A 24848-nucleotide genomic window follows, 5' to 3' on the forward strand; every position below is an offset into this window, starting at 1 on the left:
GAAAAATAAAAATATGTCCAATCATAGCACAGGGTTAAAAAGCGGGGATGATTGACAAGTCGTATTATGGCCTATCAATAGCAAGACTCTGCAATCGATGGAACCACAAAACCCCATTTGATCGCTTTCTGACAATTCTTTTAAACCGAGAGTCAAGACATCTGACCCCTAAGGGTAAACTGGTCGGGGTGGATGTGGCAAGTTGAAATATTGAATTGGCTTAATCCTTTGAAGTCGACAGCAAGATACGCTAACATTACTTATGATTTGTAAATGAGCATCATTTATGAATGGGCGCTTACGAAAAGTAACCATGATTTTACCATGTACCATAGTCCCCGATTTCGCTAGTGGATTCTCATTCTCAATAACATGCACTCATATCCAAGGTTGGCACGTCTGCAAATAAATTAATGTTTTAAAGGGGCCATGGCACAAGACTTTTTTAAGATGTCAAATTAATCTTTGGTGTCCCCAGAGTTTTAGCTCAAAATACCATATAAATAATTCACTATAACATGTCAAAACTGCCACCCCGTAGGTGTGTGCAAAAATGTGCCGTTTGGGGTGCGTCCCCCAACATGCAAATGAGCTGATGAAATTCAAACACTGATCACAATGATGGTGGTTTGTTGCAATTGAAACTCAATTTTGCTGTGAATTATTTTCTCTGCACTAAATGGCAGTGCTGTGGTTGGATAGTGCAGTTTAAGGGGTGGTATTATTATAATAAGAGCTCCTTATGACATCATAAGGAGAGCAAAGTTTCAACAACCTATTTTTTCATGTGCTTGTAGAAAATGGTTTACCAAAATTAAATTACTGGGTTGATCTTTTTCATATTTCTAGGTTGATAAAAGCACTGGGGACCCAATCATAGCACTTAAACATGGAAAAAAGTCAGATTTTCATGCCATGGCCCCTTTAAACAAATGAAATGCATTAAGAGATGTTAAATTGAATGCAAAAGTAAATCTAACTGATTATAAACATATATATTTGTAATTACACTGTTTTCTCTATTTCCCCAGACATAAACTCTGTATAATAAACCTTATTTATTACAAATGAAATAGAGAAAATATAGGAAGGATATACTAATTGTCACATTCTTTCCATGAATACAATTGAACGGGCTGCAAGATAGTATTACTGCAGCCATGTTTGAGAACAAAAGCCAGAGATGGATGAATGAGGCGAGAGTTATCTCTCATTCTCGTACACGCGCTCACATCTCCGATCGTTTGTGCCTGTCCCCGTGTAAGTGCAAGACCCCTTGTTGTTTGATTTTCACTGAGCATCACGTTACCGTGGAAATGAATGGGTCAGAAAGCCCTTAGATTTGACTTTACCCTTCAAACCTGCATGCGGAATGGAGTAAAAAGCAGCCCTTTGGTAATAAAGTCCCTATAATGTTCACATTTATACATTCCAATTATAATTAAGATGCAGTCCCCATGAAAATCATTACCCTGCTCAAAGGGGTTTTCGTGACTAATGCTCTCAGTATGCCGTGCTATACACAGATATGCTTGCTTGCGAGCGCAGTGGGAAATGGTAAATTTCTCTTGATGGCCCCGTTTCACACTGAGCCAAAGTTCTCTGTTTTGCACATTATACTAATTGTGGGACTAAATATTTGGGCTTTCTTTGAGAGCGCGCACACACACCCCCATGTATGTGAAAGGGGTGTATAGTTTTGGCACCAGTCTGACCATATTGTCACGCCCTCCTGAGCCTCAGCGTGCACCCATTGTCCCCAGACTCGGCGGGGCTGCCAGGGCCTCCTTGCCCCAGAGCGCCCAGTGGCCCTACCCCCACTTACCCTAAACAGCTGCACCCCATTCAACACCCCACCCGCTGTCAGACCTAAACTTCTCTCATAAGCTTAGTCTTAGTGTGTATATATGCACCACTTTATTGGTTTTGACGGTATGACTCGTAAACGTACTGTATGTTCAGACACATCTAATCTATTTGTCTGGTTCTTTTTGTGGGTATCTGTTAATAATTTTTATATTTACGTATACGCTGCTTTCTGGAATACTTGCTTCTGATTGGTCAGTCGTGACATTCTGTGATCACGGTCAAGTATTTTGCTTGTTATGGCCACTAACTGTTTGTAATTTCAACCTTTGACATGAACTTAGTCAATATTAAAGATATCAAAGTGCATATATATGCCCATGCAGAAATATAATACTTGCATGCTGCACTTTTTCCAAACTTAAATGTGTGTGATGCATATTTACATTTATGCATTTGGCAGGTGCATAATTCAAAAACCACTTACAGTGAATCCACATCAGTAGAAGTGCTACCCTAGGAATCAAACCCATGCACTTTGAGTTGCCACCGCACTGCATTCCCAATTGAGGAAGTAAATCAGTAGAAACACGCATAACCATGCACGCTTTGTCATAGTGGCGAGCTCTGCGTTGAGCGACAGGTGACATCACACACCTCGACACGGCGCTGACAGACAAAGCAGCAGGAGTTTGTTTTCCATCAACACCAGCGAATTGAAAAGCAAACTAATTGACTTTGTTCTCAACAGCTTAGAACGGCACGCACGCTCAATATGAGGTTACTCCACGCAGGCGTCGGCCCCGCGGAAAACGCAGTTGCGACATCAAACTCTCACATTAAGTTTTAATCACAGCCCCGTTTCAATTTGTTTGAGTACAATCTCCAGTATTGCGTTTGTACCGAATTGCGTAAAGATCCACTGAAATCGGAATAAGACTTCTGTGGCTTTTAGTCCATGTCTAATAGCTTTAAAGCCATCTGTATGTTATTGCACTAATAAAAGTTGACGACTCATTGTTGGCTCATCTTGCACTAAATGGATTTTTGTCCAATCGAAAATTGGGATGTCCTAATACAGTCTGATGAACTACTAGCAAGTAGCAGGCCAGGTTTCAGGATGGAGGTATTTTGAAGTAATAAACACGAGCAGGACATCCCCATCACCTAACCGGGGCAGCACAGCCGCTCTTAAGTAACGGCCAATGCCTCTTCAGGGCCATTAACTTAACACTACGATAGAGCCAAGAGGCCCTTATAAATAGACACAGGAGAGGAGGTAAATTATGCCAAAAGTCTACAGCAGGCAGCCAAAGCAGTTCTCTATCCAGATGTCACTTTGTCCAACTCAATTTTGCACTGTAATAGAGGCGACTGGGTCAGCCACTTCTGTCTCTCTCTCTCTCTCTTTCTCTATCTGTCTGTCTCTCGTTCTTTTTCTCTGCCTTATCCTTCAGTAGCTCACAGAAGAGTTTCTCTTACCCAGACCATTTACTTCTGACACTCTTTACTTCACAGTGAGGAACACTTAATTCCAGCTAACACCAATCACATGGACACTGAACTTCTCTTTACTGCACGCTCCCCCCTGCCCTTCTCTTATTCCTAAAATAGTTTTCTTTCTTCAATGCAAGTGTTCCTAACACCTGAGAAATATTCTGTGTTAAAAGATAAAACATAAAAATCAGTAAAGATTGCAGGATAGTAAGCTTAAAGGATTAGTTCATTTTCTTAAAAAATCCAGATAATTCACTCAACACCATGTCATCCAGGGTGTTGATGTTTTTCTTTGTTCAGTCGAGAAGAAATTATGTTTTTTGAGGAAAACATTCCAGGATTTTTCTCATTTTAATGGACTTTAATGGACCCCAACACGTAACAGTTTAAAATTGCAGTTTCAATGGAGTTTCAAAGGACTCTAAACGATTCCAAAAGAGGCATAAGGGTCTTGTCTAGGGAAACGATTGTCATTTTTGACAAGAAAAATAAAAAATATGCCATGGAAAGGTCACGTGTTAAATATATGAAACGCACATTTGCGGACCATTTTAAACAATAAACTGACACAAAGACATTAATTAGTATCATTCGACATACAACAACGTCAGAACGGTCCTCTTTCTCTAAACTTGTAAACACTGGGGCGTAGTTTCGCATACGTCATCCGTGACCTTTCAGTGTGATGACGTATTACGTGAGGTCACGCTGGTGCGTCACAGGATCGGAGATAGACGAGAAGTTTAGATTAAAAGTGCTTATTTTTATTTTTATTGTCATAAATTGTTTCGCTAGATAAGACCCTTATGCCTAGTTTGGGATCATTTAGAGTCCTTTGAAACTGCAATTTTAAACTGCATTAAAACTTTTACGTGTTGGGGTCCATTAAAGTCCATTAAAATGAGAAAAATCCTGGATAATTTCTTCTCGACTGAAGAGAGAAAGACATCTACATTTTGGATGACATGGTGGTGAGTAAATTATCTGGGTTTTTTTAAAGAAATGGACTAATCCTTTAATACGTGTACAATTTTCATTTTACTTAAACATACATTGATATAATTATAATATATGTTTATATGTTTAAGATCCAGAGAAATTCCCTGTTGGGCAGGATAAAAGCATCTGCTAAATGCCTAAATGTAAATGTAGATATATTAAAGGGCCTTTTGTAGTTTAGTCATTCATTAATATATTTGTTCTGTTTTCTCAGAAGACATGCTGTTAATTGAAATGTGTACATCTGCTAAAAAATAATTGTCTGCTTTTGGTACTACGATAGCATGCAGTATACATTCGATGGCTTCAAACGCACAGACGTGGACTCAAAGCCACAAAACTCCAGTTTGAATTACATGAAGTGTTTAATTGAAGCTTAACTCGCCTTTGGGATTTCTTTGTATCAAAACATCAAGCAATATCCTTACAAACAAAATTGTCCTGCATTTATGTGATAGAAATGAGGCTAAAAATTTACTAAAAAAGAGGTCATTCATGCTTAACGTACATGTTCCTACAGGTTCAAACATAAACTTATAGACGGTTTCATCAGACGCACGTGCGTTGTCGTGGTTAAGCGTCTGGTCAGAACTTTACTTCCGGTTTCAGTTTGTTTGATGGTCTGACTAGTTGCTAAACTGAACTCTTATAAATGTAATTAATTATAGCAGCATCTACTGGTGAGGTTGCGAATTGGAATCAACGGCTCAGTCCACTCATCACCCCTCGCTTTTAAAACACATAGCGAAGCTACGGTAGCTGCCACCGGAAAAACATGTCATCTTCCGTGACAACTTAGTAAAAAAGTTTGTCCCTTAAGGGCTTCTGTAGAAACATGGCGGCACAAAATAGCGATTTCCACGTAAAGGAACCCTTTGTGTATATAGATAAAAACGTCTCATTCTCAGGTAATAAAGACATAACGGTTCATTATAAAATATTTTACACCCCTGAAAATATAGTTTTGTATAATATTTTGCATTTCTGTGAAGAGATCCTTCTAAATATTACACACTGCACCTTTAAAGGACTTTGTTGTTATTTATTCTTAGCGGAGTTTACCGGAAGTTACGTGTTGACCACGAAAGCTGCTTGTTTATGTTGTTACTGCTGAAACCGTCTATAAATGAAGATCCTATATCAAAGAGCTTTGTTTGTAATAGATCCAACATTTCTAAATATTGCACTACTTGCATTAGGGTCACTGATTGTTTTTTTAAGGGGGAACCAGTAAAAAGTGGTTATCCTCATATAATCTTTCTAACCTATAATGTAGGATTTAAGAGCACGGACAAAGCGACACTTGTGATGTGGCTTAAGGGCCAGGTATACTTTTTTCCGCGGACGCGTGTGCAGCTAGCTTTATGCTAAATTATGTTAGCTTTATTTTAAAAAGCTTCATACTTAAGCATACCAACAACAAGATAGCCTACTAAACCAAACTTCTGTCAAACTGTCTTAAACGTTCAGACCAGGCTTTGTCAAGCCAACATAAAGTTTGTCCTCAAACTTTAATATCTAGTTCAAATATTTACTGTACCAGGCCATCAGGGCAGCACTGATTCGCAACATTTACAGTACATTAAAAAATTAGGATTGATGAAGAAAAGTAGCCGATTCACCGTTGCAAACAAAGTTTAGAACTATTAACAAGAAAACAAAGAACAGGAATCAAACATTATGGTGAGAAAATGCTTCACAGCTTTCTGTTCTTGAAAGAAGTGAAAATAAAAGAAGAAAAGTCGATGGTGTGTATCCAAACCCTGTCGATTGCCTTTCTGTAATTGTTTGTAGTGGAGTGTCCTGTCTCAATATTTTCACGCCCATGCACTTTTGTACTCGTGATGTCTCAAACTTTCACGCGGATGACTGTGGACCCTCCGGATGATGAAAATGATGTCATGCCGACGGCACGTGTAAGCGGACGGCCCTAGTATACCTCCGGCTTTAGTCTTTCTGTCTGTCTTTTTCCACACTTCTGAGCTCTTTGGGTCAGAGTCCACCTAACCTCTTGCATACCACAGAGCTTTTCCTTCCCAACTCCTACCCCCCCTTCCTTCTCAAAGCACATCTTTCATCTAAACCCACCCCCAAAAATTGTGAGTCCTTGTTTATTTTGATTGTAGGGCACGCAGCAGTGCAAGGTCCTGCTTTGTTTTGTTCTTAAATGCTGCTGGTCACAATCCCAGAATTCCTTGGAAGTTCCTGCCACAATCAGCCTCCTTTTCATCGATAAACCAAGAGATGTAGGGAGCCATTAATGATGAAGACAGCTGTAGAAAAGCTCAAGAGTGAACGGGAGGGAGATGTTTGGACGCTGAAAGCCAGAAGGAAGACTTGTCAGTATTTATTTGCAGTGAAGCAGCAGTACCGTCCGAGATTTAAGAACAGGACCATTCGTTTCACTCCTTCACCTCTAGCTCCTCCTCTCGCGCTGTCAATCGCTTTTTTCCAGCAAACGCTGATTGATCGAGCTTTATGAACATGAGACTGCTCCTCATAGATTTTTAAATTAGTGGCAGCTTTGCCCCAAAGATGTGTTATCGACTTGTGAAATAGAAGCGAATCTTAAAACACTCCCACTTTCCCTTGAGTTTTCTAGAGCTTGATAATTGAAAAAAGTGTGAAGTGCGACTGTGTTTATGAGTGGAGAAGAAAAAGAGCAAAAGATTGCTCACTTTGTGCCTTTATCTCAACAGTGTGTGGTATTGCTTATTTATTGGTGAGGTTTCGGTGATTTACTGATATTTATTTTTCCGCTTTCTCAGTGCTCTTGTTTTTTTGTCATTAGTCTTTTATCTCTCAACTGACCTCTTGTGGCATCAGCTTATATATACATCTTTAAACCTGTAATATTGAGTAATTTCTCATATTGATCCAGTGAGACACTTGTGTATTTTCTGAATAAATCATTTCAGTTCCTGAAAGTTTTTTTTAAACAACGATTCAAAGTTTCACTAACGCTCCGCCGTCTGCCATTAGTTGGACAAACAGATAGCCCCACCCCAAATTCTAAGCCAGCATGTGTCACAACAAACAGCAATATTTTGATCCGCATTGTGTTTACACTTTTCAGGGAAATAAGCCTATAAATGGTTTACTTGTTGTTATGTTGGAATACAAGAAAGCCGTTTTATATTGAAAATTTTTGAAGCTTTAGCATCCAGTACTGTAAATATTATTGTACACCCCTGCTAACGTAGATCTCTGTTTTTTAGGATCAGATATGGCCATCTTCTGTTTGCTGTGCGGGAAACGGTTCCAGACGCAGACGGCTCTGCAGCAGCACATGGAGGTCCACGCAGGCGTGCGCAGCTACATCTGCAGCGAGTGCAACCGCACGTTTCCCAGCCACACCGCACTCAAGCGCCATCTCCGCTCACATACAGGTCTCAGATCAGCTCATTAACTTTACCAGATATCTGTATAGACTCTTTTACTGTTTGTACACAATGATGACGTGGCAGCGTATGTGCCCGCATTTAGGCAAGGAAGTTTGGCAAGAATCAGCAGTGAAGCAACACAGACAGAGTATATATTATGCAAAAAAGAACTTTTATTTTGTATGCGCTTAATCGCGATTAATCTTTTCCCAGCCCTAAAATATTGATTTGAAGTATTTAATTTGCTCATTTTTAACGAAGACAAGACATTCAGTCACAAACGCACTATTTGGTTTAATCATTTGTAAATATAATGTCATATTTGTTCGGCTCCAGACTAACATTTTTCACTAGGAGCACAGTGGCCCCCAACAAAAAATTTTAGGGGCGCAACCAGAAAATTTAGGGGCACACTCCGTAAATCAACATGCTAACCAAATAATCATATTTCTACTAATTTTCACTGTATTACTAATAAATACTTTGATGATAGATGCTGAAAGTACAATGTGCTGTTTCAAATTCAGTGTCACATCACAAAAAAAGGTCAAATTTATTGGTTGGACATGTGCAACTGGATGTAAAATTCAGTGGCACACTCTCAAATTTTGGTGACAAAAGACATATTTATATTTAGTTTTTGTATATTTTTAACTGTACCTGTTAAAGTAATTTGCAGCATCCGGGATACCTTGTGTTATTAGTTATGAGCAGTTGCTATCTGGGAATTACGAACTTGCAAATGTTGCGACTGGCCAATCAGAATCAAGCATTCCAACGAGCCGTGTAATAAAGTACAATAAATAACAGTAGATTGCCATTAACTATCATTAACAAACATTGATTAAGTGTTTGCATACTACATTTCTTATTGTTAGTTAATGCATTGACTAATGTTAACAGATACAAACTAATCATTGGACATTCTCACTCTAGACGGCATTTGACTGGGCAAAAATCTGTAAAAACTGACTTTATCTTTTAAATGCATATATATGCACTAAAAGTAACTCATTTTTCATGACTTGTGTGTTGAGATCTGTAACCTACAGATATAAACTAGCCTAAAGAAACCCATAAAATGTTCATTTCTGCATAAACTAACAAACTAACATCACGCCTCAGGCCTCATTTCTGAAATGCATCAGTAACATACTAATTGATGCTTTGATGTTTTATGCACAACACTGGAGACGAATTTGAGACGTGACGGGTGTGAAGCACTCTGTAGGTTGTTTAAGTCAGGATTTCAGTACTGTCTTTGTGTTTGCTTTTCCACCTGTCATTTCATCAAACATCAGCACCTTCTGGGTGGAGGTGGATGGAATGAAGATAGCAGGCTGAAGTGACATGTCATTTAACGAAAGGCCACAGCGCTGTGATGGCTTGTGACAGCGCAAATATCGCCCTCCCCAGTCAAACTAGCTCTGCGCCATCCCCGCGCGGCTGAGCAGATGAGGCCTCTCGAGGAACATTCTCCATTACTGTCTCTGAATATGAGACGCTGGAAATAAATCCCATTTTCTCCAGAAAGGCTCTTCGCCGCTCGTCTCTGACCTTAAATAACAGCCTGACGTGTCAGAGCCGCTTTACTCTGCGAAGCCAGGGATGAATATTTGAAGCGAAAGTGGGGAGATGAACAAAGCCCGCCTGTTTATGGGCCCGACCGGCCCTTATTGGGTACGAGGCGACGTAGCGCTTACTGTACTCGCTCGTCCACGCCGGACCACACATCGAAGACGACATGCGACGCTCCCGCCCGCATGCATAAATGTCAACGGCCTGCCTCGCCGCAGACACGGCCGAGGGAGAGAGAGACTGTGACGCAGCGTCGCATTATTTTGAAGCGAATTCTCTGTAGGCGTGTATTCAATTACAATGAGCGCTAGCAAGCAACCGTTTAATGTGATGTGTGGGCTTTTGTCAAAGAGCTGAAAAGACTGCTATTGGCACTCGCAAAAACCAACAAAAATAAGTCTCGGTTTTTTTATAAAAGGGGACAAAAAATAGGAAGACACACTGCTTGCATTTAATTCTCCTTTGATCTTCTTAATCTTGTTCACGTTGGGTTTTTTTTTAATGCTGGAATGAGATTCACTGATGTTATAAACGCACAAATGAAACAATAGAAAGCTTTACTTTCCCCAAACCCAGAAAAACCCAGACATAAATATTTCTGACTAGCAATGAAACTGTAGCTTGCATTATTTTTATTAAACAATATTTAACAACAGGATTATTAGCTTTTTCTCGAATATTTGTATGGTTTACACACAGTATCATATGTGTATTTGTCCCAAAAACAGGAATATCAACAAGATTAAGACTCCCATTCATACATTTTAATTTGAAACATGTCCTAATAAATTTACCGGCCAACTGGCATGCAGCTTAGTTTCATTTACCTGCCAAAGCCAATTTCTGCGTGCGCTTAACTATTAATTTTAGTCCCTTGCCATTTTGAGCCCCAAATAAATGAAATCACCGATTCCTACCACGCACAGTTTTTTAACATAGTTGCTAGCTTTTATTTCAGTCATACCTCAACTTAAACGCTGATGCAATTCAGATTGAGGTATGACTTAAATAAAATCTCATTTTGACAGAATTTCAGAGCGTGATTGCGTTCTGTTCTTGAATGTATTTACACGTGTGTTTTTACAGGCGCACGCAGTGTGAGCGAATGCTGGCATCCATTAAGGCTGATAATCATGGCAGACCCCCCACCCCCCGATCCTGTACGCTGCTGGCCGTGCCTTGTTAATATTCCGTTGTTGTTCTGTGCTTGTGTTTTATTGGGAGCCTATTTTCCATCTGCGGCGGGTGTTTTGTGTTCGCAGCTGTGTTTGATAGCGCAGGCCAGCCGAGACCCTGGCAGTGATGGATCCTTGATTTACGCTGCTTAGAGCATAATGAACTCGGCCCCTGCCTTAACATAAGCCTCGGTTCTGCCTGGCAGCAGGCAGTGCCCACAGACCCTGGCCAGGTACACCACCACACCGGTCCCTTGGGGCACCGAGACGCAGGTGGCAGCCCCCGAGTCTCGCAAATGTCTTTTCGGTCTCTTTTGTGCCTCGCAGCTACCAGACTTGCAGACAGAGAGAAACACGCGCTCAGCGACAGCATCTTGATCTATCACCTTGTATCTTTACTGCCTCGGAGCTTAATGTATTCCAAACAAAGCAAAGCCGCCAAATGCAATTTGATAAGCGGATAGCTTTCTGTTTATAGCAGAGAGACGTTGCATTTACATAACAGGTAGCTTGAAAAAAATCTCAACAAGTATTGCGATGTAAATTTGTGCCTGTCGGTGTAGAATTGAAGCCGTCGTGGCTTAATTAGTCAAATAAAGATAAAAGATGCTTTTACCAACAATCCAGTGCAGATGTCTTTGATTGAAGCAGGTTTAGTCGCAATTAAAGTCAGGTGAATTTCACTCCATTACTATTCTCGTTGCATACCGGAGAGCCGTCACACAGCGTGATGGATTGTGATCTCTACCGCGGAGAGGACATTTGGAAGCGCATTTTTTTTTAACAGCGGAAACGACTGATAACTTCATGCGGACAAATAAATACTGCCACTTTTATTGATTTGCGAAATGCACATTTTTACATTTTGTTTAAGTCCCCCCACACTTTTTTTCTCTCCCATTACTGCCAAACGGAAGGCGGTGAAGCCCGAGCAGGCGTGTAAATGCGAAGCGTTTAGCTGCGTCTCCCGGCGAAACGTGCCTGAGGAAATTGACATTGTCTGGTAAAGGGAAGCAGCGAGTGTCTGAGCATGACAGTACATAACGAGAAATGCAATTTATTCCCAGGCACGGTGCCGCTCGGACAGCCAGATAATGAAACGCGTAGGTCATAGACGATGACTTAAACCCTCAGCACAGAAGTGAAACGCATTAAATATGGGGAACATTACACGCCTGGTGGAGTCTTGCATCTGTAAAGGCAGAGGGTGATGTATGGTTAGCTGATAGTGACACACAGAAACGCAATTAGCGGGGAGAGCAGAAAAAAGCACCCCCCCCCCCACCGCATATCATAATATCACTGATTACTGACCTCTGAATATCCATTACACTGAATGAAGACAGGAGACTATTGAAAAGATGACCTGTAACAAACCTCTGGTGATTGTCCTGAGAGATTGTACAGTAATTGCCTGATTTAAAATAAATATTATAGGCCATTTACTTGGAAAATCTCTTCTACTGCTTTATGAGACACAAGACTTATGCTCGGATCATTGACCATAGTCTGTCTCCTGTCTGTCTTCCTGTCTGTCCATCTGCCTGTCTTTTGTTCTGTCATTCTGTCTGCTTGACTATCTGTCTGTCTGTCTTTATTACGGATGGCTGTCTGTTTGTATGTCTGTCTTTTTGCCCGTCTGTTTTTGTCTGTCTGTCGTTTTGTCTGTTTGTCTGCCCATCTTTCTGTTCTGCTGGACTGTCTTTCTGTCTGTTTTTCTGCCTGTCTGCCTCTCTTTCTGTCTGCCTCGTCTGTCTGTCTATTTGTCTGTCTGTCGGGCTTTCTTCCGGATGGCTATCTTTCTGTCTGTCTGTCATTCTGTATGTCTGTCTTTCTGCCTGTCTGTTTTCTGTCTGTATGTCTGTTCGTATGTCTGTCTTCCTGTCTGTTTGTCTGCCCATCTTTCAGTCGGCCTGTTTTCTGTCTGCCTGTCTGTCTTCCTGTCTGTCTGCCTCTCTTTCTGTCTGTCTGTGTGTCTGGCGGATGGCTGTTTGTTTGTCTTTCTGCTCGTCTGTTTTTCTGTATGTCTCTCTTCCTGTCTGTCTGCCCATCTTTTTGTGATCCTGTCTTTCTGTTTGTCTGCCTCTCTTTTTGTCTGTCTGCCTCTCTTTCTGTCTGTCTGCTTCTCTACCTGTCTGCCTCTCTTTTTGTCTGTCTGCCTCTCTTTCCATCTGTCTGTCTGCCTGTCTTCCTTGCGGATGGCTGTCTGTCTGCCTGTCTTTCTGTCTGTCTGCCTGCTTCTCTTTCTGTCTGTCTGCCTGCCTGCTTCTCTTTCTGCCTGTCTGCCTGCCTGTCTTTCTTGCGGATGGTTGTCTTTCTGTCTGCCTTTCTTTCTTTCTATCTGCCTCTCTTTCTGTCTGTCTGTCTGCCTCTCTTTCAGTCTGCCTGTCTGCCTCTCTTTCTGTCTACTTGTCTGCCTCTCTTTCTGTCTGTCTGCCTGTCTGTTTGTTTTGACTTTCTGCCCGTCTGTTTTTCTGTCTGTCTGCCCATCGTTTTGTCGTCTGTCTGTCTGCCCGTTTGGCTCTCTTTCTGTCTGTCTGCCTCTCTGTCTGTCTGCCGGATGGCTGTCTTTTTATCTTGTCATTTTGTCTGTCTGTCTGCCTCACTTTTTGTTTGTTTGCCTCTCTTTCTTTCTGCCTGTCTGCTTCTCGTCTGTCTGCCTGTCTGCCTCTCTTTTTGTCTGTCTGCCTCTCTTTCCATCCGTTGGTCTGCCTGTCTTTCTTGTGGATGGCTGTCTGTCTGCCTGTCTGTCTTGTGGATGGCTGTCTTTCTGTCTGCCTCTCTTTCTGTCTTTCTGCCTTTCTGCCTGACTGTCTTTCTGGCGGATGGCTGTCTTTCTGTATGCCTGTCTGCCTTTCTTTCTGTCTGTCTGTCTGTTTGTTTTGACTTTCTGCCTGTCTGTTTTTCTGTCTGTCTGCCCATCGTTTTGTCGGCCTGTCTGTCTGTCTGTCTGTCTGTCTGCCCGTTTGCCTCTCTTTCTGTCTCTCTGCCTCTCTGTATGTCTGCCGGATGGCTGTCTTTTTATCTTGTCATTTTGTCTGTCTATCTGCCTCACTTTTTGTCTGTTTGCCTCTCTTTCTGTCTGTCTGCTTCTCTGTCTATCTGCCTCTCTTTTTGTCTGTCTGCCTCTCTTTCCATCCGTTGGTCTGCCTGTCTTTCTTGCAGATGGCTGTCTGTCTGCCTGTCTTTCTGGTGATGGCTGTCTTTCTGTCTGCCTGTCTGCCTCTCTTTCTGTCTGTCTGCCTCTCTTTCTACCTGTCTGTTTGTTTTGACTTTCTGCCCGTCTGTTTTTCTGTCTGTCTGCCCATCTTTTTGTCGCCTTGTCTTTCTGTCTGTCTGTCTGTCTGCCCGTTTGCCTCTCTTTCTGTCTGTCTGCCTCTCGGTCTGTCTTTCTGCCTGTCTGTGTTTTGTCTGTCTTTCTATGTTTAATGTTCAATTTATTTATAAAGCACATTTAAAACAACTGTTGCTGACCAAAGTGCTGTACAAAAAAACAGAAGTCCAGTAACGACAATAAAAATACAGCATTAAGAATAAATACACAATAGACACAACAATATAGTCCATAACCATCCAATCACCTGTAATCGAAGGCACATGAGAAAAGATGACTGTGTCTTTCTTTCTTTCTGTTCGCTTGTCTGTCTGCTTCTTTATGTCTGCATGCCTGTCTTTCTTTTTTCTCATCTGAGTGTCTCTGTCCATCTTTCATCGTCAGTATTTATTTATGTGTCTCTCTGTCTGTGTTTTTGTCTCTCTTCTTTATCAGACATTCCTCCGACCTTTTTATAAAGTCATTGCATTTTTGTATGTTTATCTCATTACTATTGATGTGCAGGGTAACTGAGTGCATGACAACTACCAGTCATTAGTTTGTGTGAAAACTATGGCCGTGTGCTGCTTATAGCACCTGAGTTGTCGACTTGTCCAGCTGTTCGCAGTTCTTACTCCATTTAAGCTCAAACCTGATTCTCATACGAACACACACTATAATTGGCCTTCTGTCCAGCAGGTGACCATCCGTTCGAGTGCGAGTTCTGCGGCAGCTGCTTCAGAGATGAGAGCACGCTGAAGGGACACAAACGCATCCACACCGGAGAGAAGCCCTATGAATGTAACGGCTGCGGCAAGAAGTTCAGCCTCAAACACCAGCTGGAGACCCACTACCGTGTCCATACAGGTACCGTGTGCTGCTTTAAATTCATCCAGCTAAACTTCAGAGGTCAAGAGAGGCTGTGGTTTTAGTCAAATATGTTAAATATGATAGGAAAATAACCTAACTCTGATTGATTAATATGTAGGCGTGATTTATACAGTATTAATGCTGTTCCAGCACCAATGATGTTGATTCAAATATACACCCAATGTGGTCAAGGGCACCCTAATGTCCTTTTCAGCAGGGAAGCATCATTCTGTATCAGATCTTCAGATTGCGTTGAATTGCATTGTTGAATCAGACCTGCGCAAAGACCCGCTTTAAGGTGATATCTGATTGATTCTTGGGTCTTAGCTCTCTCTAAAGCCCTCACCAAAGGGCGGGCCATTTCCAGTGCTGTCAGCTCACTCTTTGACAAGGGGATTAGCGCCATACTGTAGAGACCAGATTTCTCAGATGCACGTGACGGCCACCCGACCTTCCCCACCTCTCTGCCACTCAAAAACCTTGCTGTTAAGCCACACTATCAAGAAAGGCTGTCAAATAATTGGCTTCGTCTTGGGGTGGGTTGGGGGTTAGGCGGCCACCGCAGAGCTCCAGAGATAACAAGAACAACGACAAGCCACCGCACGCAAAAGGGAGACGCTTGATGAAGCGTCAACATTGGCAGCCCCAGTTTTGTCAATGGCCAATCAATACCTAAGCTCCATTTGCAATTCATTATTGCCTGGTTATCTGAGGTTGCCCTGTTTACAGTGCAGTTAAAGTACACCGACCACACGTGTGTCTACAACAGCAGTCTCGACACTTTAATGACCGTCTCATTAGGGTCTTTGCATAGGCAAACGCAGACATGGACATGACATTGGTCGAGATACGTAGGTCAAGGTTCCTCTAGTCCTCCGTTAAACAAATAGTCCTGAGCAAACAATACATATACTTTGCATTCCCAGGATGCCTTTAGTCAACATGAGCATTGTTCAATCCGTAACTTGTCAGTGCTTTTCCCTAGTGGCATTTTTAAAGGTCAACATTAAGATGACTTATTTTCCGCTGTCAGACCAAATGTGCTGTGCTTTTCATTGGCGTCTTTTTAAGAAGTTTACTTTTTTTAAAGGATGCCGATGGGAGACCCAAATTAGCATTTGGTGTAAAAAAACAAGGTTCATTATTAGTAATAAACTTATTTGGTATGTTACTTAATCCTGCAAAAAATTTTGTAGATAAGAAAACTTCTTTTTACTTTTAAAGGAAGTGTGAATGGTTTACCTGTATAAAATTGGGCACTATGCTGTTGTACCCCTTCCTCCCAGTACTTGATCTATTGCTGGAGTGGTTTCTCGATCAATGCTAGATGGTTGCTTACAGCTAAATTAAAACAGCCCACCATAATGATATTTTGGCCTCTAGATATGGCAGGGACCCCTCTATCACTATAAATCTACAGGATTTATTCATCCATCAGACTAATATCTAAAGTCCAATTGCTCAGAAAAGTAATAGTGCACCTTTTTCTGGCAAGCCGCTGGTGCCATTTTGCAACTAACTTTTATTACTTAAGTTAAGGGTTTTGAAATCTTTAACCCCAAGTGTGAGCAAAAGTAATAGAGATGCTTGTCTTAGCACTAATTAGTTATCTCCGCATGTGGGTAGTTGACATTTTAATACAAGCAAAACAGCATTTTGATAATTATTTTATAATTAATATGCCTGCTGCTTTTATGACCTCATTCATATTAATTAAGAGACTACTGCATTGAAAATTTGTACTTTTAAAAATTCATTTTCACGCCACAGGACTATTAAAAAAAGGAACTAGTGAGGGTAAAAGGATGTTAAAAAATTATTTAAAGAAAAACTTTTTAGTTACATGTACAATTTTGTACATTTTAGCATAAATTCTTGATACTTTAACCTCCCTTTTCAGTATAGGTAATCATTACAGTACTAACTGTCCTATAGCATTCAATGAAGGTCAATAGAGAAATCCATTTCTTGGTTTTTTATGGTTTCCAATTATAGTATTTCCTTCCAGTTGCCAAATATGGTTCCAACTTTATATTATGTGTCTAATCATTTTGTTCTTATATAAAAGATAATATATTGTATGTATTGTGTAAATGTGTTTTGGGTTACAATTTATTTTGCAGTGTCCTTGTTTTAGTGTATTTTCACATTTAAGTACCGAGTAATAATGATTTACAACATGTAGGGTCAGTTTCCCGAACAGGGTTTAGCTAAACCAGCCTTAGTTATGTTAGGACATTTAAGTAGGAATATTCCATTTTCTTAAAAGAAAAATCCAGATAATTTACTCACCACCATGTCATTCAAAATGTTGATGTCTTTCTTTGTTCAGTCGAGAAGAAATTATGTTTTTTGAGGAAAACATTCCAGGATTTTTCTCATTTTAATGGACTTCAATAGAGCCCAACACCTAATACTTAACTCAACACTTAACAGTTTTTTTCAACGGAGTTTCAAAGGACTATAAATGATCCCAAACGAGGCATAAGGGTCTTGTCTGGCGAAGCGATTGTCATTTTTGACAGGAAAAATAACAGATATACACTTTTAAAGCACAACTTCTCGTCTAAATCCGGTCGTGATGCGCCAGTGTGACCCCACGCAATCCGCCATAACGTCAAGCGGTCACAGAGGATGAACGCGAAACTCCGCCCCAGTGTTTACAAGTGTGTTGAAAGAGGACCGTTTCGACGTTGTTGGTTGTCGAATGATATTAATTCATGTCTTTGTGTCAGTTTATTGTTTACAATGGTCCGCAGATGTGCGTTTTATATATGTAACACGTGACCTCCCTACGTCACTACGCATTTATGTTAGGTCGCGCTGGACCAGACCTAGACGAAAAGTTGTGGTTTAAAAGAGCATCTTTTTTTATTTTTCTTGTCAAAAATGACAATCGTTTCCCTAGATAAGACCCTAATGCCTCGTTTGGGATCTTTATAGACCTTTGAAACTCGAACGAAAGTTGAAAAAACTGTTACGTGTTGAGTTAAGTATTAAATGTTGGGCTCTATAAAAGTCCATTAAAATGAGAAAAATCCTGGAATGTTTTCCTTAAAAAACATAATTTCTTCTTGACTGAACAAAGAAAGACATCAACATTTTGGATGACATGGTGGTGAGTAAATTATCTGGATTTTCTTTTAAGAAAATGGAATATTCCTTTAAGACCAAACAATGGCACTGATATATGTTAAGATATCTCAGTAAAAGGTGTTTTTAAAATAAGGGAGCACAAACATGCATTTTAGTCTGGGACTAGGATAAGCCCCTTACTGTACTACTTACTACAGGGTTCGGTTTAGGGTTAGAATTGGGTTATTTGCATGTAATTAAGTGTAATTTACTGTTATTACTATAGTAATTACATGTAACAAAGATACAGTAAAATAGTGTTACCGTGGTAATCTGGAAGGGTTTAGGGTTAGGGGTGTTAGCAGGGTTAGGGGTTGGGTCAAAAGTGTAATTGGAGAGCTCGGATGCAAACCTCCATGGATAGGCCGGGATTTAGCGGATTTGAAACTAAAGTATTTGATTTGAACGTATAATACTTGCCAAAAGCATTAGGTTAATATTATTATCCCATTATTCCTAGAAGTGGCGTTTAGCATCTGAGCACCTCAGTTTTTTTTAATACTTAAAAGTAATGCAAGTTTAATTTATGTAGGGTTAGGGTTATATTTAATGCATTTAATGGTACATTGTATGTATTTTTTGTTCTGTAAATACATAGTATTTAAAGGCATAGTTCACCCAAAAATGAAAATAATGTAATTAATGAAACACCCTCATGTCGTTCCAAACCTGTAAGACCTCCGTTCATCTTTGGAAACACAGTTTAAGATGTTTTAGATTTAGTCCGAGAACTTTCTGACTCTCCATTGAAAATGTATGTCCGTAACTGTTCATACCAAGAAAGGTCATAAAAACATCATCAAAGTAGTCCATGTGACATCACTGGGTCAGTTAGAATTTGTTGAGGCATCGAAAATAGATTTTGGTCCAAAAATAACAAAAATTACTACTTTATTCAGCATCGTCTTCTCTTCTGCGTCTGTTGCAAATGCGCACAGTGACGCTGCTGACGTGTTATCCTCAAACGTGTTTGCGAAGAAATTTTTTGAAACTTACAGTGTGCATATTCCTCAGACTGTAAACGAAGTTCAGGCGCAAGGAAAAAAGCTGGGGCGCACCAGATAACACGTCAGCAGCGTCATACGTCAGCAGCATCACTGCAGTCTCGTGCACGCGGTTCACAACAGACCCGGAAGAGAAGACAATGTTGAATAAAGTAATTTTTGGACCAAAATGTATTTTCGATGATTCAAAAAATTCTAGCTGACCCACTGATGTCGCATGGACTGCTTTGGTGGTGTTTTTGTTGCCTTTCTGGACATGGACAGTACCGTACATAGATTTTCAATGAAGGGTCGACAGGCTCTCGGACTAAATATAAAACATCTTAAACTGTGATTCCAAAAATGAACGGAGGTCTTACAGGTTTGGAACGACATGAGGGTAAGTCATTAATGACATTATTTTCATTTTTGGGTAAACTATCCCTTTAATAACACTTTATATAAAGTTGGACCCAAAAATGCTGGTGAAACCATCAGAGTACATAAAGACATATTCAAGATAAAGTACAAGTCAGGTGATGTTCTCTCTCCTCTTTGCAGGTGAGAAGCCGTTTGAGTGTAAGCTGTGCCACCAGCGCTCCAGGGATTACTCGGCCATGATCAAACACCTGCGCACTCACAACGGAGCCTCGCCGTACCAGTGCACCATCTGCCTGGAATACTGCCCCAGCCTCTCCGCCATGCAGAAGCACATGAAGGGCCACAAGCCAGAAGACATCCCCCCAGACTGGAGGATAGAGAAGACTTACCTGTACCTCTGCTACGTCTGAGAGGGGAGCGGGCCGTGCCCGGCCTGAGAGGGAGGCGGGAGGGTGGGATGGGTTGTTGGACGCCTGTCGCGATGGCAGGTAGCGTGAAAACACAGTCAGTTTGTCACTGAAGAGGAAATGCACAGAGAAAGCAAATGGGCACATTGATCCAAGGGGCTGGGCTGAACGAAAATGGACAAGAAGTAGAAAGACAATGTGAAACAAAATCTTACCTGTCAGTATCACGTTCTCGTCTGTCATTTTTTGTTTTTTTTCCGTTCAAACCACGGATCATATGGGAAGTCTTCATTGTATGTCAAACATCACGTTATGTCCCAGGAAATCCAATATAGATATATATATCCAAATATCAAAAGTATCAATCATAAACACAACAATTGCACCAACCGAGAGCGACTCTTTGAAAGGGCGCCCTCTCCTGGTACATGATAGTACAATGCAGTCTCTTTCACTGTGTTAGTGTAAATAAGACACTGTAGCCTCTGCTTTTTATTTGGATTGAGTGATCACAGCAGAAAAGTTGATGCCTAAAAGCACTTAGATCTGATAAATACGAATAGCCATGTTCATCAAAGACATTACTGTGAACTGGGACATAAGCTTCACGCATATTGATGATGCCCAGCCAAACACTCAGTGGGTAGAGATCCCTCCCATATGATTCACATTCATTAAGGGCTTATTGGTTTAACCAGCGTACAAATCAGCTAAGCTCATTTTACTCTTTTTTTTTTTTTTATCTCCAGCATTGCTTCACACGCATATAACAAGCTAAATTTACGACGACAGTTTCTGTTTGATGGTTTTATTTTCCAAAAAAAAAAAAAACGTTTTATGTTCGTCAAGCGTGAACTCGACATTATCTGTTTCGCTTCTGTTTTCCTCCACTCATGTTTCGTACGTACGCGACTCAGTTTGACGCAAAGTAATCACTATAGTCGACGTCTGAACTGAATAACTTGGCAATACATACAGAACATTCATTACTGGACACTAGACATCTAATGAACTGTTTATGCTGTTGTTATAGAGACCAAAATGATGACTGAAGCTGCTTGTGTCAGTGGCTTAGAGACAGAACAGCACATATCTGAACGATCGAGTGATAACGTAGTATGAAACGTGTCCTGAATGAAAGATCGGATCGACTCTTTGGTTTGCGTTCCTCTGCTTTTGTCTGTGTTTCCTAATACGCCTCGATTTCAGCACATCGTACTTGAATTACCTCGTTTTTGTGACCTCATGTGCTAGTGTTTCGTTTCTCTTTTTTTTGTATATTTGATTGTTTGCTTGCTGTTTGTCTTTCTGCTATGTTGAGCAGGGGAGATTTGAAAGCAGCGTGTGCTTAAGTACTTAAGAAATTAAGTGCCACAGTTGAGAGAGATATTTGTCTTTCGTTAACGTTTTTGTTTTTTGTCTCATTTCGCATTAATCTTACCAAATTTGGTATTATTTTTTATTTACTAACCCTGCTTGTTAAAGAGCTTGTGGGTTCGGTCATATATTTGTAAGCTACCTCTACGTTTTTTCGTTCGCAAAGGCACATTTTTGTGTTTGCGTTTTGCATATAACTTCATCTCATGCTTTCGAGTGTTCACGTTTGTAAGCAAGGGTAAGATTTACTCGAACTGGTAATAGGAAAGTGATGATAAAGTCATAACCTTACCTATGAGAGCCCCCCCAGCCCTGTAAACCTTACCTTAAGAGCAGATTTAAAGCCTTACGTTTGGGGTCAAAGTTGGGAGGATATATGGAACAAGTGAAGTGTAGTACTTTAAAGTTTGAAAAAAACAATAAACTTGAAAATATGTGAATAGAATTGTAGTTTTGTAATGTGAAAAAAAATAAGGTTCGCCAAGTTTGAACCACAAAGAACAGGTCATATGCAGCAGTGCATTGTGCGTTGGACAATTGGGACTGCAAGTGGTAATCAAAGACGAAAGGAAGAAAAAAAATTAAATCCTGTCAGACATGTTTCTTTGTATGAGTGTAGTCCTGAGCAAGAGCCAATGGCCATTTGATATATAAAATTGTGATATTTTTGTATTAAGTGTCGGTCTTTTTTCCATTGGTTGAGGTTGCGGCGAGGCAAGACTTTGTAGTTCTTTTTTTATATCATTATTCTCTCGTTTGAATCGTTTGCCTTGCTCCTCTTTGGTAATGTTGGACCGTGTGTGATCCTATAGTGATAAATGTTGCTTTCTGGATGTCAAATACATTGCAGGTGAAGGACTAAATCAGCCACATTCTCCTTTGTGAAAATAACAACAACAACAAAACAAAAAATGATGTGATACCAATGATCAATTACATTGTACACGGCATCTCAAACAATCACGTTGCCAACTTTTTGGTTTTTTTTACTTGAAGTGACTTTAAAAAAAAAAAGAAGAAGAAGGGATGGTGAAGACGCATCACAGGAAATGTAATTGTCGTGTCTTGCCGTTGTTTTCTGGAAAACACTGTGAGTTTGGGGATCTTTTGCCCCCTGTGAGAATTTAAAATGAGTAGCTCCATGAAAAGACAGATATATATTTTGTTCTGTAAATGGATGATGTTAACCGATGTTAAATGGATAAAACAGAGTTTGTGGCAACAATACGAGATATTAAGTCACATACCGGTGTCACTGTTCTCTAAATTCGTTTGTGTTACTTTTGTATTATTACTTTGAATGTGGTTTCACATATAGTGTATGTTTGAGTGTGTATGTGTGAGTATGTGTATGTGAGAGATGCACATTAGTGTCAAATGCACTAATCGGTAAGTCATATTCTATTGCCACTTTTCTCTCATGGTGATGAAAAAAATATTGGCTTTGATATAGTTCTTCCCTCAATGTTCTTATGATGTTTCTGTAATATCTTTGTGCCTAAATGAAATTGTTCAACAAATTGTCCACATATATCTGCTTAGTTTCTGTATTTTCAAAAGAAGTTTATTGGTGTCTTCAGGGCTCCAGGGGTGTCATGATGATGATGATGATGATTGGAATAGCGTATCCTTACTTCAAGTTCCCCGCACGGGACTAAGCCAATCGAACGGTCGATAATAGTTTTGTTTTTATAATTATCATTTGGTCTGTTTTTCAGTCAAATGATTCGATGTAGTGTTTTATACACGGCTCAAAAAAAAAATGAAATGAGTGAAACATTCCGTAAATTGGAATAATGTGCATTTTTTTACAATGAATCTCCTGCTTTGAGGGATTAAAAAAATCTTTGTTTGATTATCAAACTTCCTTTTGACTCCATTTGCCTCAGCAACAGGTTTGCTGAATAAACTTTTCAACAACGTCCCTGTAACATTCTGTGGGTTGTTGATGCAATTTTACTGCCCCTACTTAACATGTTTAGTTGTTGGTTAAAGTACTTATTTTAAAGAAAAACAGTAAGCCAAGTGTCATCATTGCATCCCTGGGGTTGGCTCACTGTGTTTCAGTGTGGTGTACTAGAAAGAGTAGCCATTTCATGCTGTGTTGCCATGCATGTGCCATTGAGGTCGAAACTAAACTGTTTGAGTAACAAAGCACCAAGACATTGTCTTTTTTTATATATTAGCACTGAGGACCAATTGCCCTGTCGGACCAAGCATAACAAAGCTTTTTATGTTTTTTCTTTGCCCACCATATCTTCTCTTTCTTTTTTTTATTCTTTACACCTCTCCTGACTTGCCTGTATTTTTTTGTGACAGCACAAGTGCCAGTCCAGTTGCTTTTTAAGAACATAATGTTTTGTTTCTGGGGTTTCTTTTATTTTTGTTCTGTTGTTGTTATTATTATTTGAATTGTTATAGTTACGTCTACCTCAGCACCTAATCTTAGCCTAATCTTAGAAGGTGCCCAATTATTATTATTATTATTTCGTTTTGTTTGTCAATTGTACAAATTTTAATTTGCATTAGAGCTTTGCAACGGTCCTCTTGTCTTTTTCAGCAACATGCTGTGTTTTTGTAGCACTATCTGGGTTTCGTGCTGCAGATACTGGCATCAGTTTCCTGATGGCGTAGTCTTTCTTTTGGTGTAGGATCAGACACATCTCTTTGTAACATTTCAGTGTTCTCTGGATGGAGTGTGGAAAAAATAAAGAATTTAAAGAGACTGAATGCTGCAGGTTTCTTCTCAGTGTTGTCACTAAGTAAATTTTGTGCCTTTAATGGTGAAAGATATTTTTTACATCCTACTAACAGTAGATTGTTTTTGTAGTGTTTTTTGTATGGTTTTTTTTTTATTTATGAGTCTCAAAATAACAATGTTCAGTTGTATTCCTTAAATCTGCAGTTAGAACAAAAAAATAAAAAATGGACATCAGTTTGTCTGGCCTTTTTATGTGTTCCACTCACATAGGAAATAATGAACGTTTTAAATGGATGAATATAAGGATTTAAAGAAACGGTTTACCCTAAAATAAAATTGTCATCTTTTACTCATCCTCATGTCTTTCCAAACCCGTATAGAGGACTTATTTCAGTGGAACACAAAAATACCCTGTTAAGAATTGCTTAAAGAGAGATCACCCAAAAATAAAAATAGTCATCATTTACTCACTTTCAAGTTGATACAGATCTGTACAAAATTCTAAGATATTTTTATAATAAAACTGTTTTGGAGCACAATTCGATTTTTCTTTCCTACTATGGAAGTCAGTGGTGCTCTTTTTTCCTGCTTGATAACAAATATCTGCCTTTGCGTTTAGGAGAACAAAGAAATACATACAGGTGTAACAACTTGAAGGTGATTAAATGATAACATAATTTCATTTCATTTCTTGTGATCTATCCCTAGTATAACAAGTCAAAAATGTTTCTCCATTTGATATTCAAAGTGAATGCTGACTGCACCTGTCAAAGATTTTGGAGGTTTGTCTTCCAGAAAATAAATAAAGTTTATAAAGGTTTGAAAGACACGAGGATGTAAATAATACTAACTATTAAAAACAACATGATCTCACGAAAAGTCGTGTTATAGTCATGCAAAATTTGATACATTTATTTGTGTTTTTGGCACGAAATTCAGCTTTTTTACGTACCTTGAACACAAATGTTTTTTGTGACACTCGCACGAATTTGTCGTGTACATGGCATGACTTTATTTTTCGTGTCATTTTATTTATTGTTTTCTCATTTTTAAATCGTTGTCGCTTGGGGTTAGATTTGGGGTTTGGGTTAGGATGTAATTTTATCTATTGGTTTCTACATGTTTTTCTTCCGATTTTAAAACTATTCTCGCCTGGAGTTGGGGTTAGAGTTGGGTTTGGGATGTCTAAAACTGTATCAGAAAGTGATTTTAACGCCAAGCGACAATGGTAAGAAAATAGGAA

The 24848-nt window shown here is 39.8% G+C and overlaps 1 protein-coding gene across 3 annotated transcripts in view; it reads left to right on the forward strand.

Moving 5' to 3' along the window:
* Window positions 1-23839, forward strand: part of zbtb16a (zinc finger and BTB domain containing 16a) — a 125180-nt gene extending 101341 nt beyond the window's left edge. For 2 of the 3 annotated variants that reach the window (XM_055180811.2, XM_055180812.2), the window contains exons 5-7: window positions 7521-7691; window positions 14448-14618; window positions 19301-23839. In XM_055180811.2, the coding sequence (XP_055036786.1) occupies window positions 7521-7691; window positions 14448-14618; window positions 19301-19530 (572 nt within the window). In that variant the 3' untranslated portion in view covers window positions 19531-23839. The remainder of the gene's footprint in view (window positions 1-7520; window positions 7692-14447; window positions 14619-19300) is intronic. The other variant, XM_055180813.2, reaches the window with a different exon arrangement.
* The last annotated feature ends 1009 nt before the right edge of the window (window positions 23840-24848 follow it).

This window comes from Misgurnus anguillicaudatus, chromosome 9 (assembly GCF_027580225.2).
Source record: "Misgurnus anguillicaudatus chromosome 9, ASM2758022v2, whole genome shotgun sequence".
NCBI lineage: Eukaryota > Metazoa > Chordata > Actinopteri > Cypriniformes > Cobitidae > Misgurnus > Misgurnus anguillicaudatus.